This window comes from Ptiloglossa arizonensis, chromosome 4, assembly GCF_051014685.1.
Source record: "Ptiloglossa arizonensis isolate GNS036 chromosome 4, iyPtiAriz1_principal, whole genome shotgun sequence".
Classification (NCBI taxonomy): Eukaryota; Metazoa; Arthropoda; class Insecta; order Hymenoptera; family Colletidae; genus Ptiloglossa; species Ptiloglossa arizonensis.
Window position 1 is genome coordinate 26,012,842 of NC_135051.1, and position 27,619 is coordinate 26,040,460.

The following is a 27,619-nucleotide window of genomic DNA, read 5'->3' on the forward strand; positions in this document are numbered from 1 at the left end:
TTCTATTTCTAATGTAGAAAAAGAAATATAAATAATACGAAATACTTTTATTGTACTATAATTTTTTTTAAGTATGCATAGATCAAATGTGTCATAAGTCGGATAATACTATTTTACAATTACAGAATTTGTTTATTTTTCGTATACAAATAATTGGGACATTTGTGTCAATCACATAATATTGGATTTTAAATATAACTTTTCTTGTTGAATTATAATATTTATAGCGTTTAGTTGCTTGAATAACTTTTTTGAAAGATAATGAAATTGGGAAGGAGTATTTTTGCAAGGTTTACCACACTGAATGTGTCTGTATTCATGCTAGTGTCTGCTTGCGCATTTATTAATAAGTTCAGATGCATTATAGTTGGACAATCTGTCATAAAAATTACTCTACTGTTTGTTAAAAATTAATTAAGAGTAGCAGTTCTTTATTTCTACGAACGTACCGTGAAATAAGAATTCTCTTACTATTGAAAAGATGGCATTAACCAATATTTTGCTTCTTAGTCAGATATCCGGATATATCGTAGCCTATATTTTGTCACTTTGCATTATCATACCTATGAGCTTACACAGACAAGAATTTAGGTAGTTGCAGTATCAAGTAGCACAAATAATAAGTATTAGTAAGATGTACATGTAACATATCATTATTGTAACTATTTGTTTACAGAGGATATTGCCTACTATTCTCAACGGGTACTTGGCAAGAATCAGATGGACAATTTGTAGTAAATTGGGCTTCGCAAGCTTATTGCAATTATACAATAATTGTTGGTGTAATATTGTTTGTAACATCTGGAATTCAGATTTATAGACTTTCTACATTTATGTATCAAGGAGAAGATAGTTCCTTTTTGTCAGCATTTATAGATGTTATCAGTTTGATATTTCTTACAACAATTACTTTAATTACTGCAATTATTGTGACACTTGGGTTTATGACCTGGTGTCAGTGTATGACAAAAAGATTCCCATCATGTGAATTAGCAGCTGGAAATGATATTGATAAAGCCGATGGAATAGAAACATCTGGTTTCCATATAGAATTAGGTGCAGCTCAATTTGGAATCTGGACTAGTTTATCTGTTTGGGTTGGTTTATCAGTTTTTGCAGTATTAAAATTGTTACGATATCATCAACTAGAAAATATGAAAGTTTCTATGTATAGAGAACGGCAAAGATTAATAGAAGCTGCAAGGAGTAATAAGGTACAAGAATCAAATTAGGAATGTAACATGTATACTGTTTCAATTATAAGAGATGAAAGGATAATAGTATTTTGCTTACATTATTATTTTTTTTCTGGAAAACATTTATATCCTATAAAATCAATTTTTCAGACGCACATTTTCCAATTAATGCAATTAAAACCACATTATGATATAAATAATCGGTTACTCCAGTAGAATAGTTAAGTTCAATGAATTAAGAAGTTATATGTTGAAATGAAATATATATTTAAAGATTATAATTTATTAGATAGTTTTTATAGTTTATACATACCAAGACTGGATAAGATTACTCAGCCATTATAGTTAATATTACCAAATATTTTGCAAAATAGATTTAGGATTTTTGTTTAACTTAAATTAAACTAACAATCGTTACATATAAAGTATTTTTACTGTATTATATTCTTTATTATTTGTACATAAAATGTATTAGAATAGTAACAAATATAAAATAATCACACATTGTAATTAGAAATATAAATTTTATAAATGTAAAATTTACGAATATGTACAATTATTGAATGTATAGAGATTAAGAATATCATGTTAAAAATTATTTGACTTAAATATACTTCAAAATATATTTTGTAAATATATATGCAATATATTCTCATAATATATCATATAGAATCATAACGGTGCATTGAAATTTATTATACTAAGTAGTCTAACTGAATAAATAGCATGATTTATACCTTCAATTAATTAGTGGTTCAAAATGGTTCAAATTACTCGTCTGCACATTCCAAGGGCATTCCTGCGGCTTCCTACAGGACACCTCTTAGGTGTATCAATTATAATAAAAGGTGCAATATCTGTTGGTATACATTCTAATTCAAAAGTAGTTTCATTTACTCCTAACACTGCATCAGGAGCACATGGTCCACCCAGAGTTCTTAGAGAGTAACATATACCATTGTATAGTACTAAACCATCTACATAGCATGGATTCTTTACACATTGGGGTACTGCTTCATTTTTAGGAAGTATTACGTAATTTTGTGGTGGACAAGGACCTTGTTTATAAGCTTCATAACAAGTATCATTTAAAGGGAAATACAGAAATCTAGGTCTGCAATCGCATATCCATGCGCTCTTATTCCCCTGTCCAGGGTAAAGAAGCATATTTTGGGGGCAATGACCTGGTATAGATACTGGAATACGTTCTGTAATCTGAAAAAAAGTACTTTGTATTTTCTTTATTATTTTAAAGAATAATTTATATCTTTCTTTATTATTTTAAAGAATAATTTATATCTTTCTTTAACTATAATAATTACCATTACATTGTTGCCACTAAGATGAGATACTTCTTCATCATCTGGGAATATAATGTCTTGACACATTATACAATTCCATATTATCAATGTAATACCAAAAACTATCCACTTCATTTTATATATACAAAATTGCAACAAATACTTCTTCAATTGAGTATAGGTTACTTAAATTTTAATTAAATATGAATATCAACTTATAATACCAAGTATTACTTATTACTGAAGATACAGATGTCTCTGCATATACTATTCATGTATTATTCTACATACTCTGTAGTATACTGTTCATTTGAATGACCTCTCATGACCCTGAGATTTCAGGGTCAACCATAGATGAATAAAATGAAAGTATTAAAATCAATAACCAATCACTATTAAGCGTTTTCAGTGGATTGACGTCTTTCTCCCACTACTGCTAAATGTACACTTTACATATTTTGAAGGAAAAAATACAGAAAATCCATACAATTTAAATGTAAAAGTAATTAAGTAAAAATGTATTAAAATTTAATTTTTATTTTATTTATTTTTATTGATCTCATAGAAAATCTTATTATAATAAGTAAAAATATGAATTATTACAAGTAAACATTACAGTAATAACAAAATGTATAATTAATTTACAATATTAATTTATTACAAGTATATCATTTACTTACAGAATCGTTAATGACTAATAATTATTATGAGCATGAAGGTTAGTCTGATCTAAGATACGTATCAAAAGTATCTTTGACTTCACTTGCACCTGTTACAAATATACTTTCACTGAATTCTGGCCAGGACTGAAATTCCATAAAGAGATCAAATATCTCACCAACGTTTAAGTCATTAAACTGGGTAAAAATGTTATAATTTATTTTTATTAATCTTGTACCACAACCTGGTACTAGTTTTCTAGAACAATTATGTATGTTATTCATTAAAAATTATTAAGTATTGTTCTTATACATAATATTGGAATCTATTAATATGTTGTGAAGAAAAGATTCAATATATTTGGGCATTACATATTATTTCTTATAATTACACTTACTCCAATGCAGGTATCACTCTAGATGACTTTTTATATAGATTGTATCGAACAAAATGCCAGAAGTATATCAAATTGTTTTTTCCCTTGAATGTTTCAAGAAGCTCAGGTTTTGGTTCAAATTTAACAATGTAAAACTGAAAATAGTCTTCGTGTGTACTTTTATTATATTTCGGCCACGGAATAAATGCTTTCCTATCCACTGATCCAAGTAGTTTATAATTAAATAGTAGTTGAAACATAATACTACTACTACTCTGGTGCCTCGGTTGTGTAAATCTCTAAAAGTTAAAAATGAATAGTTAAAAAATTGCACTTATGGAGTAACACAAATTGTTTTGCAAATGCAACAATATGTTCACATGAAAGTTTGAAAATAAAATTCTCATACTAACTTTCCACACAGATGGTAATACTGCAAGATAAAAAGTTGGTCGCCCATACAACATAAAGCATGTTTGAAATATTGTACTTATTATTAAGTGATCGATAAACCTAGGTTTATTTGTTACTCCAATTATTTGTGCATAACTTTCATCCTGCCATTGCTTTTCCTTTATCGTTCCAAATGATTCAAATATATTTTGTTTATTGAAACAGATATGATATGGATGCATCAATTTTGATATATTTAAAAGGTTTATATTTTCCAGCCTTAACCTTGATGGAAATTTCTTGCATAAATCATTTAGTTTATTGTAAAAAGTTATGTCTCCTTCATACATATGTATAAATGGTATATCAGTTTCCAATAACTCCTTTGTTAATAAACCTAAACTTGGATTTAATTCAATTATATGATATCTATTTTGTAATATCTCATTCTTAATTAATGAAACAAACTTCTTAGCTATTTTCTGATCTATTAGACATACATCAGTATAGTGTTTAGTTATTGTTATATATTTGCGTGGAATCTCATTTATTAATTCTGAATCAATACTTTTTAAGTATTCAAGAAAATATTTTCGTCGATTTAGAATCTCTAACGATGGACAATCATTTGGTGGTAAAATATCTGAATGTACAGCACATTTCTTCATCAAATAAAAACTAATATTATTATGGGATTCGTTTATGTATTGTATAAAGGTTTTCGCCGATATTGTTAAATTTTTTAACATGTTTTTAATACTTCAATTATTTTTTGTAACAACTTATAATTAACAGTATAAAGAATATGTTTTTAAGGTTAGATTTGTGAACTGAATTGTATTAAGTAGTACAGATTTTGTTATACATTCTTATTAATATATTAATATTATTTTTTAATTTAATTAATATAAATTGTTACTTCAAGTAATTCTTACATGTGAATTAATTCTACACGAAGTATGGTATAACTAGGAAAAAAAATATTTTGATTGGCAGAAACACACGTACACGCGCGCACATATCCACAATTTTCTTATTTAACAAATTATTCTTTATAATAAAACAAAACAATTTACAACAAAATATAATCAATATACATATATTATACGTATATGCAAACACAATCATGAAATACTACAATAATATATTCCAAATATTGATATAAAAAATGAGTTAAGAGGGGGAGGGGGAGGAGATGTCGAGACAGTTGTTATAATGTTTTATGTTATTTTCACATAACTTAAAAAAGTGTTATTTATTTACTAGAATTAGGATCCACCAAAATGAATTTTATAATGTTGAGTATTCGCGGTACTGTTTTTTCCAACGCGAACCGCACATGCGCGAAAAAACCCGGTCCATCCAACAACTACATCGTGAATAAGTAAGTATTCTTCCTTTTCGAACATTTGTTACCTGTTATTCTTAATTACATGTGAATTCTGTTTTTCTTGATTTAATTTGGAAATATTATGTTGCGATGATGGATATATGACATAATATTTTAAAGAATTATTTAAATGTAAGTTTTTAATAGTTTTGCATGAAGCAGTAGAATGCAAAAATTTAATAGATTACTATTTGTTTTCTTCACGGCAATTATTTTTTATAGATGTGTTATTTACAATTTTTTAATCAATTGTACGTGAATGATAATAAATAAATAAAATCTGTTAATTATTTTGCATTTATTATATTAGAAATTGTAATTGAACATACATATTTAATATGTATAAAGTAGTTTGACAAAACAACATTATCATTTCAACAGAAGAATATTAAAATAATAATATAAAACTTTGAAAAGATCCATTGTAAAATTTTGTACTTTCTTGCATATCTAGTATAACCTTGAGAAACAATGGTACTTTCTAAGTTTTTTGTATCAAGTTTTTGTAGTTTGATTCGAAAGAATTGTGCATGTAACATATTTAAAACTAGATTAGTAAAAAATACAGTATTTCATCATTAAAAAAGGCAGTGTCAATATTTATTAATATTAATAGGAAAATTTAAAAAATGGCTCAAAGTGCTTCCTTATTATCAAGAATCCTGGCATCTTCTATATCTGCTGCAACACGAGCAGGAAAAATAATAAGAGATGTTATGAGTCATGGAGGTCTAAATATAATAGACAAAGGCAAGAATGATTTACAAACCGAAGCTGATCGTTGTGCTCAAAGGTGTATTATTGCTTCATTAAGTAGTGAATTTCCGAATATCACCATCATCGGTGAAGAAGAATTAAATGATTATGATATACCATCTGATTGGGTTATAACAGAAGTAGATCAAGAAATACTAAAATTAAAATTGCCAGCACACCTGGAAAATATTAATCCTAAAGATGTTTGTGTTTGGGTAGATCCATTGGATGGTATGTACATATTTGGGAAAAAAAATTTGGTTAAATGTAGATAATATGTAAACGTATTCTACCACAATAATAGAAAGTACGGGCATATTTATCAAATATGTTCAAACAAATAATACTTTTAGGAACGGCAGAGTATGCACAGGGTCTTGTGGAACATGTTACAGTTTTAGTGGGAGTGGCGATTGGACAAAAAGCAGTTGGAGGTGTTATTCATCAACCATATTATAAAAATGATAAAACTAATATCTTAGGACGTACTCTTTGGGGTATTAATGGTGTAGGATTTGGAGGATTCACACCAGCTGTACCTCCAGATGGAAAAAGAATAATTACAATTACACGGTATGGTTTACTTTTAAGACAATTAAAGTTCTAAACATTTGTAATACGAAATAACATATATATCATATACTTTCAGTTCACATTCAGATTCTTACGTTGAAGAAGCTGTAAATGCTTTATCTCCTGATGAAGTTGTACGTGTTGGTGGTGCAGGATACAAGGTAATATTCTACATGTATTTAATTAAGTAAAATAATTTGTTTGACTCCTTTTATCTTTATCACTTTTTTATAGGTGATACTTTTAATAGAAGGGAAAGTGCATGCTTATATAGTCACTGGCAAAGGTTGCAAAAGATGGGATACCTGCGCACCTGAGGCAATTCTTCATGCTGTTGGTGGTACTTTAACTGATCTTAGTGGACTTCAATATTCATACGATGGAACAGCATATTCAAATACAAGAGGAGTATTAGCTACTGCTCCTGGTCAGAATCATCAATGGTATATAAGTCAAATACCATACGAAGTGAAACAAACATTATTCCAGTAATCTACATAATCTGTTTTTTGTAAAAGATTTAATATATATTTATGCAAGATACAAAATATTCCGATTATATGACAATTTTTGAAATTATATTTTAAGAAGTTTTAACCTCTGCATAATTGAGATATACTTTTCACAAACAAAGTTTAATACTTCTTAACTAAAATTTATTAGCGTTACTTTAATAAATAGCAATCATTTGTCTTTTACATCTTAACATTTCTAAATTAGTGTAAAAAATAAAGCAAGGATAAATTCAAATTAGCAATCACATCTTTTTATCAATACTTTATAATTTTGATTTAAGTGTATCGCGCAATACTCGACGTAGTATTTTTCCCGATGCAGTTTTGGGAATATTTTCAACGAATCTGATGCCACCTCGAAGTCGTTTCTGACTTGATACACGTTCTGTAACAATTTTTATAAAGTTGAAAATGAATAGATTAATTTCTATGATAGAGACATACCATTTACAAATTTGTTAATATCTTCTACTGTTATACTAATTCCTTCTTGTTTAACAATAAAAGCAGTTGGTAATTCTCCTGCTTCTTCATGTGGTAATCCAATAACTGCTGCATCCTTAACACCAGGACATGTTAACAGTAATGCTTCTAATTCAGCTGGTGGAACTTGGAATCCTTTATATTTAATAAGTTCCTTTAAACGATCCACTATATAGAAGTAACCCTGTTCATCATAATATCCTACATCTCCCGAATGCAACCAGCCATCCTTGTCAATTGTTGCTGCTGTAGCTTTTTCATCATTATAATATCCTTTCATTACTAAGTCTCCTTTGAAACATAATTCTCCTACATTGTTTGGTCCAAGAGGTTTACTTGATTCATTCCCATTAATTGGTATTACTTTTGCTAAATATAGAAAACAAACTATTAAAAAAATATTTATAAAGGAAAAGTTTGCAATGCATTACCTGAAGTTCCTATAGCTAATGTTCCTACACTTCCATACTTCATACTATTATTTGGTGATGTAATTACAGCTAGAGTAGTTTCCGTTAATCCATACCCTTGCTTTATATTTGGCACATTTAATCTTTTCGCGACCATTTTTGCAATTTCTTTGGATAAAGGTGCTGCACCACACCTAATTAAATACAAAATTACTCAAAATATGAAATATTGGTTTTAATAGAATTTACTCAAATTCAAATTGAAACATACCAAATGTCTGTGATGCTAGACAAATCATATTTGTCTATGATAGGATGTTTTGCTAGAAACACCATGAGAGGTGGTACAACAGTTATGTACTTGATTCTATACTTTTGTATAGTATAAAGAAATATTTTCTCATCAAAACGCGAGAGAATGACACTTTTATTCCCAAACGCGAGTCTTACAAGGAGAACAGAAAACGAATAAGCATGGAAGAATGGTAATAAAGCTAAAGTTATTACATTAGTGTTTAAGATATCAGGCGATGAAAATGCAAACTGCCTTATCACTGTTAACAAATTTTTGTTTGTTAACATCACTCCTTTTGGCAATCCTGTAGTGCCACTGGAGCATGAAATCACCGATACATGATTATTAACATCAATTGGATAAGCATGAAAACTATTATCAACAATTATGTCTAATGTTAAGCTATTAATACTTGGAAATTTATTATCTTTGGATTCTGTCAACATTATTAACTTTGGTAACCAAAATAACCGAGGGAGAACTTTGAGCATATTAGCTGCTCCAATTATTGACACAAAGATGTAATTTGGTTTTGATATGTTTAATGCATGTTTTAATTCATTTTCTGAATAAAACGGATTCAATGGACAAACAGTAACACCCAAATAAAATGCAGCACATACTGGTATACAAAATTCTGTATTGTTTTCACTGCATATAGCTATGCGATCATTTTTCTTTAATCCTTCTTTCTTAATAGCAACTGCTAGCTTTCGACTAATGTCTAGAATTTCTTTAAATGTTTGTTCCTTTCCTGTGTAAGCGTTTACCTAGAAATTTTTTTATCATCCAGCAACAATAAAAAAAAACTCGATCACTACTTATGCAAATTTTAGTGGAAAAAGTTTAATTACTTACTTGTGCTACCCAAGTACTATGAACATTTAATTGATTCAAAATTAATTGACCTACAGATAAGTTTTTAAATTCTGAAATACACTCAGTTGGTCCATGTAGAGTGTTCTCTTCTTGCATCTTAAAAATTTTTTTATTTTACAGTTTACTAAAAAATCATGATTTTTATTTTCGTCACTTATATACGATTGAAAAAATGAGAGTTTAAAAAACTAATCATTATATACCTACATAATTAGGAAAATGAAAATATTATGATCTACGATTGAAATGAATTTGAATATTGAATGTTTTTTGAGAAAAAATTATATTTATTTTGATATAATTTTTGTTTTCCAAGTGTGATATAAAACTATTTAAAATCCACAAGAGTAACGTTCAGAATATATTTACCCTTAATAATGGGCGCGTTTATTACACGTTTAGTGCATACAGAAGATCGGCGAAATAATAGGGGGAGCGATAAAGCAAGGAAAGTAATTATTTTATATTTTATCTTCTATCTAACATTGTCCTAAAAATTATGCGAAATACAGTGTTGTCAAATCATTTGTCGTGTTAAGTGAGCTTTTATTTTTATTGTTGATTTATATCCCCTTTTTTTATTATGTACAATTTTAAAGTGGTGAATACTGACACGTATATACACGCTGAAGATGGCAGCACATGTACGCAAAGTTGTGTATTGGATAGTTTAATATGTGAATCTATGTATAGGTTAAATATGAGTGAACGGTGAAAACAGTTGTGCTCGCTTGATTTATAAACAAATTCTTGAGAAACGATTTAAAAAAAAAGGGTATAGAGTGTATAGAAAGACGACGTCAAGCGGAAAAAGATGGGTGTTCCAGCATTTTTTCGGTGGTTGAGTAGAAAGTACCCTTCCATGATTGTCCAGTGCATTGAACAGAAGGTAGGTTAGATTGTTTGTTTAGACGAAGGATGTTCTATTTGCTTTGCGTTACATATTGCGTGTACATAAACACTGTAAGATCGTTGCGTGACTTTTGTAATGTTTTTTATATTTTGAAACTGTTTCAATCGAACAAAAAATGTTTTTTATGGTTTATAACGTGTATCTTGACAGGTATATTTACTTTACTAACTACATTAAAAACATAATCTTTGTACAAGGATTTGTATGATTGTATTTTCAAAAATTTATTCTTGTTTTACTTAGATACAGGTTTGTAATTTTTGAATTTCTTTTATGTATCTGCATTGCACTTTTGTAGCTAATAACTACAAATGGTAAGCGGGTTCCTGTGAATTTAGATGACCCAAATCCAAATGGGGTAGAATTTGATAACTTATATCTGGATATGAATGGTATTATTCATCCTTGTACTCATCCAGAGAATAAGTAAGTATTTAATAATTTAATAATTTAAAGTTTTAGATGATCTAATAGTCTTTTCGTAATGGTTTATTAATACAGGCCAGCCCCAAAAAATGAAGATGAAATGATGGAAGCTATTTTTGAATGTATTGATCATTTGTTTTCTATTGTGAGGCCTAGAAAATTACTTTATATGGCTATTGATGGAGTTGTGAGTATAAATATGAAGCGGGTAAAGAATTTGTAATTATATAATTGCTTTATTATGGTAATATGTTTAATAAAAATTCTTAGGCACCTAGAGCCAAAATGAATCAACAAAGATCAAGACGATTTAGAACATCAAAAGAAACAAGTGAAAAAATTGATGAAATAAACATAATACGTTCAGAACTTATTCTTAAAGGGGTTTCCCTACCGCCACAGAAACCAAAAGAGGAGCATTTTGATAGCAATTGCATTACACCAGTTTGTAGAAAAATTTATCATTATATTATTAAAATACATTTATAGAAAACAATTTTTCCAATTAACTGTTCGGTTTTAGGGCACACCATTTATGGCAAAATTATCAGAATGTTTACATTACTATATACATGATCGTTTAAACAATTGTCCAGGTTGGAGAAACATAAAAGTAATTTTGAGCGATGCAAATGTGCCAGGTGAAGGGGAACATAAGATAATGGATTTTATACGTAGACAAAGAGGTAAGCAAGAAGCCATATTTTGGACATTTTGATATGTATATTACACGGAGAGGTGTTGAAATTCTTTTCTACATATTGCCATTTTTTGTTTACGTAATAGTGCAACCCGATTACGATCCCAATATACAACATGTTTTGTGTGGAGCAGACGCTGATTTGATTATGTTGGGTCTTGCAACACATGAATCGAATTTTACTATTATTCGTGAAGAATTCAAACCGAATAAACCTAAACCGTGTGACATATGTGGTCAGTTAGGGCACGAAATGAAAGAGTGTACAGGTTCAGAGCCTAATCAAAAAGAAGAAGAGAATACTTTTGGATCCGAATGCCAGTACATATTTGTGCGATTAAATGTACTCAGAGAATACTTAGAGAGAGAGTTGCAAATGCCTAATCTACCATTTAAGTACGATTTTGAACGAGCTATCGATGATTGGGTATTCATGTGTTTCTTCGTAGGAAACGATTTTCTACCACACCTACCATCATTGGAGATTAGAGAAGGGGCAATTGATCGACTTGTTAATTTGTACAAGAAAGCAATGTATAAGACAGGAGTACGTAATATACGTTAAAGATGGAGACATTATTACAAAATGATTTGTTTTATTAACTATCTGTGGGACGTTAAAATCAGGAATTATTGTTTAAATTAAATGAAAGGAGACACGTTTTTAATGGTAATTTTACTGTTATAGGGATTTCTAACAGATAGCGGAGATCTAAATTTGGATAGAGTTCAAATGATAATGTCCGAACTTGGTGACGTTGAAGACGAAATTTTCAAGAAGAGGCAACAAAATGAATTAGCTTTTAAACAACGTGAAAAAGAAAAGGAAAGAAGATTGCTGGCAATCAGCAATTATAAACCAAAATGGATTCCTACTGGACAGTTTGCACCTACAGTGCGTTTTGTCATTGAAAAGTCTATGAATTATGTTTTCAAGAGTAGTACTAATTATTAAATATATGTGTTTTGATTACAGCCTCTAGGTGGACGAGTTAAGCCAGTAGAAAACGCACGTTATGAAGCTTATCAAATGCGCATTCAAAGCAGAGATTATAGTGTGTCAGCTGATCACATAAAAGGAAATTTCAACAAGGCTCTAGAGAGTATGATTCATCCTGAGGTATGATAACGGGCATTGATATCATTGTTTGTTTATACATTTTACTTATACATGTCGAATATTTTGTAGAATTCATCTAGAAGAGAGCAGAAACGCCATAGGGAGGAATTCGAAAAGGACGATTCAGATGATCAAGTGCACGATGAAGTAAGACTATGGGAAGATGGTTTTAAAGATCGTTATTACGAATCGAAATTTGATGTGTCATCAGATAATTTACAGTTCAGGTGAGCATCATTTGGCATAATAATAGCTTGTATTATACAATATAAATGTTATCTTTCTATGTGTATATAGAAACAACGTAGCTCTACAATACGTGCGCGGTTTATGTTGGGTATTACGATATTATTATCAAGGTTGTGCGTCATGGAAATGGTACTTTCCATACCATTATGCACCGTTCGCTAGTGATTTCATCAATATTGGCGGTTTATCCACAGAATTTGAAAAAGGAACTAAACCAGTAAGTTAACTAAATACAAATTAAGATAAACATAATGTGATAATTATAACGTAAATATGAATATTAATCATTACGTATATAGAAAAATTTATACCTTTCGCTTTTTATATTTCAGTTTCGTCCACTAGAACAATTAATGGGCGTGTTTCCAGCTGCTAGTAGTAAACATGTTCCCGAGCCATGGGCAAAATTAATGAATGATCCAGTAAGTTTATAACTATGTTGTATTGCATACAGAATGTATACACGTGATACTTAATGAATTTTCGTGTGAACGTGTTTAGAGATCACTGATTATTGACTTCTATCCGGAAGACTTCAAAATAGATCTGAATGGCAAGAAGTTTGCTTGGCAGGGAGTGGCTCTGCTACCTTTCGTCGACGAGAAAAGATTGTTCAAAGCTTTGGAGCCATACTATGGTTACTTAACGGAAGCAGAAAGTAAGAAATTTATTGCATGAACATATTTCATTTACAGAACATTTGTTTCAAACATACGCGCAATTTTCAATTTTCAAAAGTATAAAATATCTACTTTTTTTTGAGGAGGAAATATGATAGTGAATTAAAATTTGCTACGAGGTTAATACTTGTAGGTGCTTCGATATCACTTGCGTTTTTTAAAACGAATTTATTTTTAAAAGAACTATATGATTTATTACGCGATCCCTTTAATGTCTGTAATATTATTCTCATGTTTGTTTTCAGGAATTCGAAATACTCGTGGCGACGACCGATTATATATCGGAGTGGGCGTCAAAGATTCCAATTTTATAAAAGGACTTTACACGAATTGCGTGAAATTCGATGTGGAAACTCCAATGTGCATCGATGGTATGTGTGGAACGGTGTTACTGGCAGAAGATTGTGTAGTAGAAGGAGCCACTTTACCATCACCTATAAATGGGCCACCAATCAGAAATAATAAGATTTATTGGTATGTATTAAACAGATAGAATTGTAAAATATTTTCATTTTATTTTCCTATTTTCACCATTTCATGAAAACCTAGTGCATACATGAATATATCCGTAAAATGTGATACAGTAAATATACGAATTATGTTCACGTAAAAACAAAAATTGTTATTTTGTTTTTTATGATAAATATATTTTATAATGTTTTTGGTTACAGTATCAGATTCAGAGATCCAAAATACAGCACTAACTTCATCTTTCCCGCGAAAAAATTGAAGGGTGCCAGAGACCCACCAAGAGTTTTAAAACCACAAGACTTTGAGCAAATAAATCGTAACACTGGCAATACGTGGAAACCACAGATTGGTTTTACTCCTTCTACTCAGATTGCATCCTTGAGCGAAGCAGGACGAAGAATACTTGGGTAAGTTGTAATGATAACTTTTGCACGAAGAATTACGTTTAATGTATATAGTAATGTCAACTATATATATATATATTTTTTTTTTATTTATAGACATTTCACGAATCACAATAGAGTACCACCATCGTACGGACCGATATCGATGCCACAGAATATCTACTCATCGCATCATGGTGAGTCACTTTATACATTTTGTTTCATCGAAGATTCTAAGGATTCTACTACTTTAAGTTTAGGAATTGATAATTATTAGTAATGGAACGTGTTAAATTTTTCAACACTTGATTTCAATATAGTGGTGAAATGAACACACGAGTAGAATTTTAGTAATCTTAAATACTATTGACATTTCAACAGTACTTTACATATTCGGTTGACGATTGTGATTAGGACCGAAGCGAGATGTTATAAAAATCTATTTGTGTGTTAAAATTGACTGGTGAATGGGTTAAATTTGCGAAGAATGGGCGACCTACGACTTTTGTTGCAAACGACAAATGACAGATACTTGATCGTGTCCTGCGTAACGAAAGAAAGGCCGCTTTTAGTTACAAACAACATGATCGGCGTATTAAGCTTTATTTTCAACACGACTCGGAACCCACGAACTTTCGAACAATGCCATGGTTTACGGGAGCCAAAATAAAGGCGCACACGTCTCTTTGGGATCACTCACGACATGATTTTTCGTCGAATAAAAACCACATAAGGGTATTCATTGTTTTCCCCACCCTACTGTAAGTCGTGCGATAGTCTCATTCTGTCGTTTCTATAATTGTTTCGCGTTTTGTGTGTTGATCGGCCCAAGGCGTCTTAAGAGAGCCCTTCAGTTTACCGATTTTATGTGTTTTCAACTTGTTTCTCTTCCATCTTACTGGAATACACCTTTGACAAACATTGTTCTTCTGTTGTAATACGACATAACTTTAACTGACTCTATCAACGCGAGTTTTCGGATTAACGATTCTTTGTGTGTATTACTCGATTACAATCGAACGTCGATTCACGTTGATTAATCGAAACAACGAATCGAACCAATGTGTTTGAAATCGCACGCTCGTGTCTATCGCGAGTAATATGAAACCAGACGTAACGAGCAATCGAAAGAAATTATTAACACTTTGGTGTTGCGCATATACGACGATCGAAGCAGCGGTCATCGGCCGCTGTCACGTATACGTGATCGTAGTCTTTCGGCTCCGTGTCACTATCCACTCGACTCATTGGGTTTGTTTAGGTTCGAGCTGCGTGTCATATGCTCGTTGTTAACGAAAGCATAGTAAGTGGTAGACAGTGTGCAAATATTTCTACCGAAAGGATTCCAAGACTTGGCTTCGTCTAAAGACGATTAATCCTTATAAGCAATTTCAATCTCCATTGAGTTTCTTTTCTTCGATGATCGACGTTTCGAGATTTTTAGATTATTGTAATAGAGGGCACGAGGTTATAATACGGACCGGTGATATTGTCGCGATTGTTAACTTTTTATCAAATATCAAATTTACGTTAAATCGTATTAAATAATCATAATTCCTTGAAAAAAAAAACAAAATCTTCCGTCGATACTGTTTTTGATATTTTTAACACGTGTTTTCCTCGAAACAAAACAAAATGGTCGATGTTCTTATCTTTTCCCCCACGAGTAGGACCAGGGCAAATGGGGGGGGGGGGGGCGCTACAGGGTAACAGTAACCGACCAAATCCGTAAAACTGACATTGGTTGCAAATTGTCACGGATTATGGTCGTACCAATTGAAAATCGATAGTTCGTTTATCGACAAAATTCGACCGATTCGCGAACTATGCAAAATTTTTCCGATCACGAGGTGGTAGGGGAGGGGTTGATTCTATTTCTTCGAGTCTGGCGTTCAAGTGGGTCGAACGATGGTTAAGGGGAGGGGGGGTGTAGGAAGGGGGGGATAGGTTGGTGAAAAAGGGCCGCATAGGGGTAGATGGATCTCTCCTGGACTGGTTGAGGGGGGAGGGGGGTGTCAGAGGCGGTGCCGGGTCGCGGGAGCACGAGCCAGGGGGTTGCAAAGCAACGAGGGGTTCTGGTCTCGGATTAGCTCAGAGGGTAGTTCGTCACGTAGAGCGTGACTCCGGCCGTTTCGTTGTTTGGCACGTCGAGGTACCAACGGTTCCACGGGTTTCGCCCAATTATAAAACAAACGCGGTGCACTCCGTAATTATCCAATTAGTGGATGTTCCACCTCTACCGTAGCCCCTTGGCCTTTCACGTATCGTCTGTTGTCCTCCTCCCCCCTCCCCCCCGCTGCGCGATCTCCGGCGTGTCTGGCTGATGAATCACAAAGGCGGGCGCGACTATCGCTTTGTACGCGATGATTCGTTATCGTCGTCAACGTTGACGGCAACGTTTGCTCGCTGGGGCCGTTGCCGAAACGCACTCGACGATCTGGTACAACGAGCCAGCAAAGTGTTCGGTGGTTTCTTCGAGAAAAAAAAAGTTTCTCCCGTTTGCGCGAGATAAGTTACCCGCCGAGACACCTCCGACCACGTTGACACGAGGAGGTTAGGGATTCCCCGCGTTCTGATGCGCCAGGTGCCGAAAACCCCCACGGTGACCGTTACTTACGCGCTGCTTAGCGGTAGGGGGGAGGTACTAAGGAACCGCCCACTTTCTTCCAGACTCGCGTCACGATACGTCGACGTCTTTGTCGCGAACGATCCCCCCCTCTCCTCCCCCCGTGTTCCGGGAATCCCGGTTCCGTGTTAATTCGCGAACCGTGTCGATCTCCCGATTCGAGATAGATGAGTTACGATCGCTCGGACTTGACACCGTAACTACCCATTACGGGGACGGGGGCGTGACCAATGGCTGCGCGGGTGTAAAGAAACGAATCCGGGGGATTTCGCACGCCGTGGACACTCACCCAGCGTAAAAACAATACGTGTTACACGGGGGCACGATGACCGTGCACCATTGATTTACCGAGGGGAGTGGAAACGCCAGCCACACGCGACCAGCGTACCCCTCGACATGGAAAGATGCTCGTCCGGTGGACGGACTACGCTATCGGGAAGGAAACGGGGTTGTCCTCCCGTCGAGGTTATCCCGTCGTTCGGGTAAACAAATCTTCACGATGCAAATTTCAGCGAGGGCGAGATGAAACGAAGGAGAATTTTGTGTTCGTCGTCGATGGACACGGGGGACCTGTACGAACGTCTCGTTTCGTATTATGGGAACTTTTGGTTATCGGTGACATCGTTGACTACAGACTACTCGTCCTGGTAGATTTCAAAAATAGAGAAATATACATTTTGTAAGAATGTATTCGGAAATATACATTTTGTAAGAACGTGCGAAATGTGAACGACAGAAGTACTGTGTATCGCAGAACGTCAATGACGACTATTACAGCTAGGACTTGAGAGAAGATTAGTTAAGAAGAATCAAGAGTAATCCGTGGCACGTTGGTACGGAGTTTCTTTCCGACGACCTGTACCTCCTGTAGGTCTACCGGTGCTCGATATTGGTCGATATCAATTAAAAACAAGGAACAGGCGGAACGGTTCTCCCTCCCACTTCGGTCGAGCCTACAGGGTCCTCCCCGTTGGTCTCGAACCGAATCTCGGGGATACCTCTAATACCGTCGGGTCAAACACACACGTTACCGAGCAAGCAAGACCAAAGCAAAGCGATTCGGCTGGCCAGCTGGCGAGTAAGCAAGCAAAACGCGCCTCCGTCCGAAGGGATGAAACGACGAGAGTTAGCCACGTAGGAATGGCGGGAGGTTGGGAGAGAAGGGGGGTTGGGCCACGTTCGTTCGTCCGTATCTTCGTCCAGATGACAGGTGCAGAGGTCCCTCGTTAGACAAATTAAGCTTCGTTCCTGGTCTCCCGCCTCGTCGTTGCTGGCGATGCCAGAGCGTGTCTCTTCGTCCGTCCCTCCGCTGGCTTTGTCCGTCTGTCTCTCCCTGTCTCTCCCCGGGCTCTCCCCGGCTCTCCCTCGCGCTGCGTCCCTCTCGCGCGCGCGAGCTCGTTCGGGACTGGTTTCGAGTGGACTGCAAACACTCGTGGTGCAGCGGCAACGGCGGCGGAGGCTCGAATCGCGTAGAAACCGAGCGCAAGACGAACCGTCGGGGCTCCGTGGAACGGCTACCGGGTCCGGCTACCGACACCGCGACTTCTCGTTCTCGCTCTCGAGAGAGAACGACTTTCGATAGTGTCGCGGCGAGTCGATCTGCCAGTTGCGCGAGAATTTTCGTTAACCGAACGAACAAGGGACACGGGAACCCCCGGAGCAAGGTTCTCGAATGTTCCGACGTTGAACCACGAGGGATTTGGGAGCAGAAGGAGGGTTTCAAAGTCTCCGCCAAGGCGACGCAATTGTTTTCGAATATCTCGACAGAGGAGAATATCACCACACACTGTCTCTATCTGAGGGTTTCTTTTACCTCTGGATTGGAATTGTATCGAACAAACTCTCACTCCAGTAGTACAAATGACCGAAACTTTCTTGCAAATTGTCGGAGATCGGTGCAAGTATCCGTATTCCGTGATTCGAGTAGGACGAGAGAAGAACCTCGGTTTTATATTCCGAATCGGACCTTCTAGCGGAGAATAACTTGCTAGATAGGATGATGATGAACGGACTCGTATAGTGATGAACGAAAGCTTCCAAGATCCATCAGTGCTACGCGCAAATGTCCACTTTACGAACACCACATTTCGTACCAAGTGGGGATATATACAACACCCCGATTAGCCCACAAGGGTTGTGAGTTACCAAGTATCCACGTCGACGTTGGACCAAAGATGAAGAAAGGATCCGCTTTGTCAATTCGAGACATATTCCGACACAATCAAACGAAGATTCACTTTCGTCGCTATTGCCCAATTTGGACGAGTTATAAACTTTCAGAGCGAGTCCCGGGGTAATTCGATCCATTAAGGTAGCCTGGTCCAGCGAACGGGAGAGACTCGTCGCGATAAACTGTCCAATACTCTTTCTGCAAATTAATCATCGCGCCGCGAATACACCGAGAAGAGAGAGAGACACCATCGGGACACATCGACAGGTCCCTATTGCGTCACTCAATAGGAGTACACGAAACGGGGAGTCCCCGTTGAAAGCTTCCAAACGGCTTCTTCAGTCTCGGATTCGCCGGTAGAAATTACCTCTCGGCTACACCGTCCCATCCATCGTCACCGAGGTGTGCGTCTATTTACGTGGGATCTTCTTCCGCCGCCTTCTTCATCCCCCTGAGTCTCTCTGGTGCGCGAAAAATGCCTGCAGCTTTCACGAGATATTATTACCTGTAATGTCCGCTGCGCATCCATTACGCGTCATTATCCATCCATTAGTCGTTTCTCCACGGGACCGTGGACGCCTCGAGAGAAGGACGCTTATACGAGGTGGTCTGGCACGTGGAACCGACTCGGAGACTCTCTCTCCTCTCTCCTTTTCTTTCCTTTTGGTTTCATCGAGGAGGGGAGGAGGACCCCGCTCGCGAAATACCGCTTCCGATTCGAGCTTCGACCGGTCCGTATTTTGGGGCGTTAGAATCGGTGGTGTGTGGCGGTAAAGGAAAGGAAAGCGAGAAAACTCGTCAGTAACGCATTCTAGCAGGCCCTGCTTTATACGTCGTGATATTGCGTGATCGGTAAGGGATCTTATATATACCGATCGGAGCAGGGACCGAAACTTGCGGGAAACGGTCGGTGATCAGGTTCCCTCTGGTGGCAAGCGTAGGTAGCGCCGCCACAGTATTGTGTTTATTTCTTTTTTTCTTTCGAAGGATGACAACCAAAATTATCGACACATTCCGCGATCCGTGTCGTCTTCCTTCGAGTAAATGTACTTTTCGTCGTATTGGTCGTTATTCGACCATTGTTGCACCAAGTGCGGTTGTCAATATCAATATCGGTTGTCAAGACTTCTACCACGGTGTACGGCTGTCAGACACCGACGATATTAAGCGTTCTACACCGAGTGCGCTCGTTAGTCACTCCACTGATCAGTTCCTTATCGTTTTCGACGATACGATGTAAAAACAACCGATCGCGCGAATTTCATTTCGATAAATCTCTTAAACACCTTGCCGGTCCCGTAAGTTTGATGAAATCACTCCACAAAATGCCTACCTACTTTTAAATTGGTCGGTTACGTTATTCTGATGCAAAAAAAGTGATTTTAAGTGGTAAGTTTTTTGTTTTCTTGTGAAAGAATGAACAAAAATTGTAGGTTAGTATGTAGATGACATTTTATTTGAATATAAATTATAAACATGACGTGACTGTCACGAGTGGGACTGATAAGAGGTTAAGAAACATCACACGCGTGTATATTGAATATCGTTATCGGAATTATATATCACGAAGATCGTTTTAATACTTTACCGACCCGGTAATCTATTAATAAGCTTTTTGTCACCTGCGTTTACCGACCGATTGTCCAGTAATAAGTTTTATGCGGTCAACACTTACCGACCGATAGCCTATTTATATTTTTGCCGCCAACGCTTCCCGTTGTTTTATTACCCTATGATAACAGAAAACGTACAATATACACAGTAACAACGTTCGAAAGTATACTTTAACGTATCTACGGACACGAGAAAAATCCCATAAATTCCCGCGCGATCGTTTAACCTGTAAAAAAGCCGAGAATGTATTTGCAATCGAGTGATCGTTAACCGGTGAGGAATGCGCAGAATGTTCGATCTCTACCGGTCGGTAAAGCGTTAAAACGATTTGCACGTATCGTCGTAAATTGTACTATTTAACGAGTACGAGTTACCGGTTGACAATCGCGTACAATTATCACAACAAGGGTTCGAGTACACGACACTTCTCTCGTTGAATCTTATCCTCAATTCCACTAAATTTTCGAGCGTTGAATTCCGTGTATACTTTTCGATTCGGCGACCAGAGGTCTCGTAAAGTCGGTTAAACGTTGGTATCCATTCTCTCCGACATTTCGGAGTGATCGTCACGAGTACAAGAAGTCGGTCGATTCTCTCGCGATGAGAACGACAAAACGACAATCGCAACCGGCCGATAATTACGGTTGGAAGGGTAACGAGGACACGTGTTTTCCATGGAAAACCTTCGATCTCCGAAGACGAGCCGAACAAAGCGGCCAAGGGTGGCGCGGGGTGGGGGGAAGAGTGAGAGAGGAGGGGAGGGGATACGAGGAGAGACAGCGGAGAACGGACAGAGGCTTCTTCTCTAAATGCTCGTTCACCCTCGCCTATTCATCCCGCGTATGTCTACCTGCGATACAGGCTCCCCATTAATCTATAGGATCCATTCATCTTCGAGAGCATAGGTGAACTTGTCCTCGCGATCTCTTCAGACACTCGATGCCCGCGGTGGATCTCTTTGGCCCGGAACTTCAAAAGCCCTGGTCGTACGCGCCGGAGAAGGAACGAACCACGCGGCGAACGGTGAAAAAAATATTTTATTATCGCGACTCGTTCTTCTTTCGCGGCGAAGCGTGTCTTGCGCTCACCGTGGGGCCATTGTGGTCGTTTCGTTCCCTTGTTTCGCGATTCTTCCGTGCGTCTCGTTTTATTCCGCGAGGGATTTAGAAAGGACGCGAGACGATTCGTGCCACGAATCAAACGTGGGGGCGACGGTTATGGAAAAGTAAATCGGCAGGAACACGGTGCTACGTTTCCGCGCCGACGCGGAAGATGGCGCGACTATATGAATTTCGAACGAAAAAACGAATTTTCTTTTCTTTTCTTTTCCTGTTTTTTTTCCCCTTTCTTTCGTTCTCTTTGAGTTTCGACGAGTAAGTGCGCGTTTCTGTGAATTTCGAACGAAAAAACGAATTTTCTTTTCCTTCTCTTTTCTTTTTCTGATTTTTTCTTTTTTTGTTTTCTTTGAGTTTCGACGAGTAAGTACGCGCCACTGTGAATTTCGAACAGAAAAACGGTTTTTCTTTTCTTTTCTTTTTTCTTTTTCTTTTTTCCTTTTTTTTCGTTTTCTTTGAGTTTCGACGAGTAACTGCGCGCTTCTGAGCCCCGATCACGATTTTGTTTCGACCTTCTGGATTTTTCGTACGAAGATACAGATCGGCCGGAAGTTCGAGCGATAGCGCGTGCACTCGTGACTCGCCAGCCCGGATAGATACGGTCTGTTTTCCGTGGTGTGGGGATGACGGGCGTCACCGACAGCACCGTGGCTAATTTCCTCGGCATTGAACCGCATTGTGCTCCAAATCGGCCTCCCGCCTTCGAAAATCCACCCCGTGAAATCGCATCGGCGACCTACACCGTGTTTCCCTCTCTCTTTCTCTTTATCTCACTCTCTCACTCTCATCGTTTAGCTCTCTGCGTTCGTTGAAACCCATTTAACGATACCCGTGGGGCACTGCGTGTCCTCGACCAACCTCGTCGATTGGCCCTTAATCCAGAACACTTATTGTTTGTCGAATTAAATTAAACGCGAACTCTTTTATTTCTTTTATTACGTTCCAGTGCGATCGCAGCTAGTATCGTTGATAATTATCGGATCAATTTCCATTGCACGATAAATATTCTGTGGATGTTGCAATCGCTATAGTTGAAAGCTCAGATATTCTGGAATTTAATCTACTTTCTTTAACATCGTCGAATGTCGTTCGATCATCTCTCAATGATATTTACAACGTCGATAAGCTTTCGATCAAAAGTTTACAAGTAGTAAGATGTGTTCCTTGCGAACCCTGTAGAGCAACGTAAGTTCAGAGCACCATTGATTAGAAACGATCACTAGTATTCAACGTGTTAACTCTTTGGTTAGAACTCTCACTGTTCGCACTGAATGCTAAATTTTCTTTTCGAAGATATTATATAAGAGTTTCTTGTCAATATTTTCAAACAAGTAATAGGTTGTTCAATGTAGTACTGTTCAATGCAGTACTGTCCAATAAGAACTGTTCGATAAGTACTGTTCAATAAGTACTGTTCAATAAGAACACTACTGTTCAGTCTAGTACTGTTCAATAAGTTCTGCTCAGTGTAGTGCTGTTCACTAAGTATTGTTGAATATAGTACTGTTCAGTGTAGTACTGTACAATAAGTACTGCTCAGTGTAGTACTGTTCAATGTAGTACTGTTCAGTCTAGTACTGTTCACTAAGTATTGTTGAATATAGTACTGTTCAATGTAGTACTGTTCAATAAGAACACTACTGCTCAGTCTAGTACTGTTCACTAAGTATTGTTGAATATAGTACTGTTCAGTGTAGTATTGCACAATAAGTACCGCTCAGTGTAGTGCTGTTCAATAAGTACTATTCGGTCTAGTACTGCTCAATTTAGTACTGTTCAATAAGTACTGTTCAATAAGTACTGTTCAATAAGTACTGTTCAATAAGTACTGTTCAATAAGTACTGATCAATAAGTACTGTTTAATGTAGCACTGTTCAATAAGTATTGTTCAATAAGTACTGTACAATAAGTACTGTTCAATAAGTACTGTTCAGTGTATTACTGTTCAATGTAGTACTGTTCAGAAATTGTATCGAACGACAAAGTTTATTTAGCAACATAGTACATCCGAACGATAGAAACGAATCTAAAAGAAACATAGGCAATACACAAGAGTGTGCGTTCAGATTATCGCGGTTTCCATTTCGTCGAGTGTCGCGTTTCGAAGACATCGCGAACACGTTGTTGCAGGGGAGACAGTACACGGTAATATTTATCCGAAGTACGGAAACAACCGTGAACGACGAGCAACGTCTTCGTGACGGGCTACGTCGTCCAAGGGGTCGAAAGATTCAGCGTCCTGCGGCTCGAGTGTCCGCGGTGCTCGACGAAAGAAGCCGGTGGAGGAAAGGAAAAGAAAAGAAAAGAAGAGAAAAAAAAAAAAAGAAAAAAGAGGGAAAAAAGGAATCAAGGCCCGCGAGTGCTAGATTTAATCGCGCTATTTTTTCGCGAGAGTCACGGAGCGCCGGGGTCTCCGGCTGAAAGTCGTGAATTTCCGAGGTGTCAGCGAGGCACGGGCTCCTTCTCTGCGCCCACCGGTAAGAAATCGTGAAACGGGTTGAGGATGCGTGGAGTGGCAAGGGTGAGAGGGCGACTCGACGTCGAGAGGGATCCGCCCTCCTCGTGAAGGGTCCAGCCGGGTAGACAGTCTCACTAATTACGCCGCGCCTCATTAGCGTGGAAGCCTGGCAGTCGCTTAAGGACACGTACGACGACTCTTCTTCGGCTTCGTCAAAGATACGAATTTTTTTTTTTTTCCTTTCTTTCTTTCTTCTTTCTTCTTTCTTCTTCTTCTTCTCTCTCTCTATCTGTCTCGTTGGTTTTCCCTCCTTCCTTCCTTCCTTCCTCGATCCCTCTCACTCTGTCGCTCACTCGAGAACACAGGGCGCAAACCGGGGGGCGGCCTTTGCCCGCGCGGACTCTCCACCGCTCGTTCACGGAATAGGAAAAAAAAATATTAGCAATGAGGAGGAATCCTCTTCTTGCACGCGACGAACGGTTTGAGGAGAACCGTGTTTATTTGCGCGTACACAGGCTCGCAGAGCCTTTTAACCCTCGGACCGTGGACTGTGACCCCCCACTGGCCTCGAGTTCCACCCCCTTTTGGTAAAATTATTTCCCCGAGATACGCGGAAACGATTGTTACGCGTCCGGGAACTGTTTTCAATGGGAAATTCATTTTTTTAGTATTCTCTTCTTCTTTTTTTTTATTCCGATTATTTTCTAGGCGAATATTTATTTTAGAAGTGTAACTAAGGATGTAGTCTCGATTTTGTACTTTACAACGTGTGTTATTATTTTGTTGATGAAACATCTTTGCTTTTAGGTATATTTACGTACCTAAGGTAAATTAGGTGTGCAGAGTTTACCTTATCGAGAGCACAGTATACTCAGCAGTAGTGAGTTAATGTATAGTGTTGAACCATTGGAATATTTATTTTACACGTAAATAAACGTTAATAGGGGAAGTAGTCTTGATGTTTAAGTGTGTAATTGAGGGAACGATAATCGATTCTATATTTTACAACGTGTGTTGTATATTTTGTTGTTGGACCAAAAGAGTACAATCGAAACATCTTTGCTTTTAGGTATGTTTACGTACATAAGGTAAATTAGGTTTGTGCAAAGTTTATCTTATCGAGAGCACAGTACACTCTGCATTGTACCACAGTATACTTTCTCTAGGATTCTATGAGTGAAACATAAGTGAGGTAATATACAGTGTCGAGCCATTGGAATATTTATTTTAAACGTGTAACAGGGGAAACGACAACAGTCTTCGTATTCACGCGTGTAACAGGGGGAACGATAATCGATTTCTTATTTTACAACGTGTGTTATGTATTTTCTCAATTTTATCAAACCACTGGTATATTATTAATACCAAGATCGTATATTTAAAATGTTGTTCAGGACCACAGTGTATCTAAGATCCTATAAGTGGAATATAAATGAGTTAATATATAGTGTCCAACCACTGGTACATTATTAATACCAAAATCGTATATCTAAAATGTTGTTGAGGGCCATAGTGTATCTAAGATCCTACAAGTGGAATATAAATGAGTTAATATATAGTGTCAAACCACTGGTACATTATTAATACCAAAATCGTATATGTAAAATATTGTTCAGGGCCACAGTGTATCTAAGATACCACAAGTGGAATATAAACCAATTAATATACAGTGTCAAACTACTGGTACATTGTTAATACCAAGATAATATATCTAAAATGTTGTTCAGAGCCATAGTGTATCTAAGATCCTACAAGTGGAATATAAACGAGTTAATATACAGTGTCAAACCACTAGTGCATTGTTAATACCAAGATCGTATATCTAAAATGTTGTTCAGGGCCACAGTGTATCTAAGATACTACTATAAGTGGAATTAAAATACAGTGTGAAACATTATTAATACCAAGATAATATATCTAAAATGTTGTTCAGGGCCACAGTGTATCTAACATACTACTACAAGTGGAATTAAAATACAGTGTGAAACATTATTAATACCAAGATAATATATCTAAAATGTTGTTGAGGTCGAGAGTCGAAGGGTCCGCGTATCGTAGGTTCGATGGTTGCAGCTAAACTCGTTAAGGGAACCACCGTCGGGCTCGCTTTGATTATCAATTCTACGCTCGACCAGCTCGCAGGTCCGGCAGAATAGTCGTCCATTGGTCCCTGACTTGTCCGATTCTAGGCGAGCGTGAAACTCTATTAGAGCGAGCCGCAGCGACGTTGGTACCGTTTCGATTTGTCCCCGTGAAGGGTTCGTGCGATTTCTAGTGGCTAATAGAAAGCCAGTCTCTCTCCTGCCCCACGTAGGGAGCTAAGGGTTCATTCGTTTGGACTTTTACTTAAAGCTAAACCAACCTCGACCCTTCGTCAGATCGATATTATCGGCCTATCGGCTACCCCTTTTTAATTGGAATCTCGATGTCTGGCTAGTTACCGTCTAATACTACTTGCGCGACGATGTTCACACTCTCGCGATCCACGACTTTCATTTTTGTTTTTTTAAACCTTCTGGCGCTTCACGGAGAGCAACGCGCCAAACAAAGTTTCACGTCAGTCGAAACGGAGCGATACAATTGGTTGGTCAATAAGTTTTGTCGTTCGATGAAATAGTATTAGGCTGCTCGATTAGTTTTAGCGAACGTTCAATGTATAATACTAGTGTTCAGTAAGTGTTATCGAACGTTCAATGTAGTATTATTCAATAAGTGTTATTAAACGTTCAATGTAGTACTGTTCAATAAGTGTTATCGAACGTTCAATGTAGTATTATTCAATAAGTTTTATTGAACGTTCAATGTAGTACTGTTCAATCAGTGTTATCGAACGTTCAATGTACTACTGTTCAATAAGTGTTATTGAACGTTTAATATAGTACTGTTCAATAAGTTTTATCAAACATTCAACATAATACTGTTCAATACGTGTTATCGGACGTTCAATGTAGTATTATTCAATAAGTGTTATTGAACGTTCAATGTAGTACTGTTCAATAAGTGTCATCGAACGTTCAATGTACTACTGTTCAATAAGTGTTATTGAACGTTCAATGTAGTACTGTTCAATAAGTGTTATTGAACGTTTAATATAGTACTGTTCAATAAGTGTTATTGAACGTTTAAATAGTACTGTTCAATAAGTGTTATTGAATGTTTAATATAGTACTGTTCAATAAGTTTCATTAAACATTCAACGTAATACTGTTCAATAAGTGTTATCGAACGTTCAATGTAGTATTATTCAATAAGATTTATCGATCGTTCAATGTAGTACTGTTCAATAAGTGTTATCGAACGTTCAATGTAGTACTGTTCACTAAATGTTATTGAACGTTTAATATAGTACTGTTCAATAAGTGTTATCGAACGTTCAACGTAAAACTGTTCAATAAGTTTTATCAAACCTTCAACGTAGTACTGTTCAATAAGTTTTATCGAACGTTCATTGTAGTACTGTTCAAGT

General features: G+C 36.6%; 6 protein-coding genes across 11 annotated transcripts in view; 3 read left to right on the forward strand and 3 right to left on the reverse strand.

Moving 5' to 3' along the window:
• Window positions 1–332: 332 nt before the first annotated feature.
• Window positions 333–1,543, forward strand: LOC143145393 (transmembrane protein 179). Its single transcript, XM_076308731.1, has 2 exons — window positions 333–591; window positions 677–1,543. Exons 1-2 carry the CDS (start codon window positions 482–484, stop codon window positions 1,230–1,232), a joined length of 666 nt encoding a protein of 221 aa, XP_076164846.1. The 5' UTR covers window positions 333–481; the 3' UTR covers window positions 1,233–1,543.
• A 74-nt stretch (window positions 1,544–1,617) lies between these two features.
• On the reverse strand, window positions 1,618–2,768 carry LOC143145394 (uncharacterized). The gene is made up of 2 exons (XM_076308732.1): window positions 2,519–2,768; window positions 1,618–2,411 (listed from the first exon to the last, which is right to left on the reverse strand). The coding sequence occupies exons 1-2, from the start codon at window positions 2,630–2,632 to the stop codon at window positions 1,962–1,964; spliced, it is 564 nt and encodes a 187-aa protein (XP_076164847.1). The 5' UTR covers window positions 2,633–2,768; the 3' UTR covers window positions 1,618–1,961.
• A 282-nt stretch (window positions 2,769–3,050) lies between these two features.
• Mttfb2 (mitochondrial transcription factor B2) lies at window positions 3,051–4,789 on the reverse strand. The gene is made up of 3 exons (XM_076310474.1): window positions 3,947–4,789; window positions 3,555–3,832; window positions 3,051–3,415 (listed from the first exon to the last, which is right to left on the reverse strand). The coding sequence occupies exons 1-3, from the start codon at window positions 4,673–4,675 to the stop codon at window positions 3,217–3,219; spliced, it is 1,206 nt and encodes a 401-aa protein (XP_076166589.1). The 5' UTR covers window positions 4,676–4,789; the 3' UTR covers window positions 3,051–3,216.
• On the forward strand, window positions 3,266–7,595 carry LOC143146311 (3'(2'),5'-bisphosphate nucleotidase 1). 3 transcript variants are annotated; one of them, XM_076310476.1, is made up of 6 exons: window positions 3,266–3,358; window positions 5,193–5,310; window positions 5,933–6,303; window positions 6,426–6,645; window positions 6,722–6,806; window positions 6,880–7,595. In XM_076310476.1, the coding sequence occupies exons 3-6, from the start codon at window positions 5,946–5,948 to the stop codon at window positions 7,135–7,137; spliced, it is 921 nt and encodes a 306-aa protein (XP_076166591.1). In that variant the 5' UTR covers window positions 3,266–3,358; window positions 5,193–5,310; window positions 5,933–5,945; the 3' UTR covers window positions 7,138–7,595. The 3 variants fall into 3 exon arrangements, with proteins under 3 accessions (XP_076166591.1, XP_076166590.1, XP_076166592.1); XM_076310475.1 differs by lacking the exon at window positions 3,266–3,358 and adding an exon at window positions 4,549–4,575; XM_076310477.1 differs by lacking the exons at window positions 3,266–3,358; window positions 5,193–5,310 and adding an exon at window positions 5,326–5,448.
• On the reverse strand, window positions 7,153–9,833 carry LOC143146309 (luciferin 4-monooxygenase). Of its 4 annotated transcripts, none has more exons than XM_076310471.1 (6): window positions 9,597–9,833; window positions 9,207–9,323; window positions 8,325–9,118; window positions 8,075–8,247; window positions 7,605–8,012; window positions 7,153–7,545 (listed from the first exon to the last, which is right to left on the reverse strand). In XM_076310471.1, exons 2-6 carry the CDS (start codon window positions 9,321–9,323, stop codon window positions 7,424–7,426), a joined length of 1,614 nt encoding a protein of 537 aa, XP_076166586.1. In that variant the 5' UTR covers window positions 9,597–9,833; the 3' UTR covers window positions 7,153–7,423. The 4 variants fall into 4 exon arrangements, with proteins under 4 accessions (XP_076166586.1, XP_076166588.1, XP_076166585.1 ...); XM_076310473.1 differs by having other exon boundaries at window positions 9,435–9,833; XM_076310470.1 differs by having other exon boundaries at window positions 9,207–9,351; window positions 9,435–9,833.
• A 95-nt stretch (window positions 9,834–9,928) lies between these two features.
• Window positions 9,929–27,619, forward strand: part of Rat1 (5'-3' exoribonuclease 2 Rat1) — a 47,907-nt gene continuing 30,216 nt past the window's right edge. The window contains exons 1-15 of the mRNA XM_076310468.1: window positions 9,929–10,116; window positions 10,439–10,566; window positions 10,642–10,753; window positions 10,837–11,010; window positions 11,090–11,252; window positions 11,353–11,813; window positions 11,955–12,161; window positions 12,243–12,386; window positions 12,456–12,613; window positions 12,684–12,852; window positions 12,968–13,057; window positions 13,137–13,293; window positions 13,561–13,789; window positions 13,987–14,193; window positions 14,287–14,366. Coding sequence (XP_076166583.1) covers window positions 10,042–10,116; window positions 10,439–10,566; window positions 10,642–10,753; window positions 10,837–11,010; window positions 11,090–11,252; window positions 11,353–11,813; window positions 11,955–12,161; window positions 12,243–12,386; window positions 12,456–12,613; window positions 12,684–12,852; window positions 12,968–13,057; window positions 13,137–13,293; window positions 13,561–13,789; window positions 13,987–14,193; window positions 14,287–14,366 — 2,554 coding nt within the window. The 5' untranslated portion in view covers window positions 9,929–10,041. The remainder of the gene's footprint in view (window positions 10,117–10,438; window positions 10,567–10,641; window positions 10,754–10,836; window positions 11,011–11,089; window positions 11,253–11,352; window positions 11,814–11,954; window positions 12,162–12,242; window positions 12,387–12,455; window positions 12,614–12,683; window positions 12,853–12,967; window positions 13,058–13,136; window positions 13,294–13,560; window positions 13,790–13,986; window positions 14,194–14,286; window positions 14,367–27,619) is intronic.

Coding starts and splice junctions, on each gene's coding strand:
- LOC143145393 (XM_076308731.1), top strand. CDS start 482: ATGGCATTAACCAATATTTTGCTTCTTAGTCAGATATCCGGATATATC. Junction 592..676: donor TTACACAGACAAGAATTTAG/GTAGTTGCAGTA, acceptor ATTTGTTTACAG/AGGATATTGCCTACTATTCT.
- LOC143145394 (XM_076308732.1), bottom strand. CDS start 2,632: ATGAAGTGGATAGTTTTTGGTATTACATTGATAATATGGAATTGTATA. Junction 2,412..2,518: donor TTAGTGGCAACAATGTAATG/GTAATTATTATA, acceptor ACTTTTTTTCAG/ATTACAGAACGTATTCCAGT.
- Mttfb2 (XM_076310474.1), bottom strand. CDS start 4,675: ATGTTAAAAAATTTAACAATATCGGCGAAAACCTTTATACAATACATA. Junction 3,833..3,946: donor TATTACCATCTGTGTGGAAA/GTTAGTATGAGA, acceptor TTTAACTTTTAG/AGATTTACACAACCGAGGCA. Junction 3,416..3,554: donor AGAGTGATACCTGCATTGGA/GTAAGTGTAATT, acceptor TAATTGTTCTAG/AAAACTAGTACCAGGTTGTG.
- LOC143146311 (XM_076310476.1), top strand. CDS start 5,946: ATGGCTCAAAGTGCTTCCTTATTATCAAGAATCCTGGCATCTTCTATA. Junction 6,646..6,721: donor AGAATAATTACAATTACACG/GTATGGTTTACT, acceptor ATATACTTTCAG/TTCACATTCAGATTCTTACG. Junction 6,807..6,879: donor TTGGTGGTGCAGGATACAAG/GTAATATTCTAC, acceptor ACTTTTTTATAG/GTGATACTTTTAATAGAAGG.
- LOC143146309 (XM_076310471.1), bottom strand. CDS start 9,323: ATGCAAGAAGAGAACACTCTACATGGACCAACTGAGTGTATTTCAGAA. Junction 9,119..9,206: donor ATAGTACTTGGGTAGCACAA/GTAAGTAATTAA, acceptor AAAAATTTCTAG/GTAAACGCTTACACAGGAAA. Junction 8,248..8,324: donor TCTAGCATCACAGACATTTG/GTATGTTTCAAT, acceptor GTATTTAATTAG/GTGTGGTGCAGCACCTTTAT.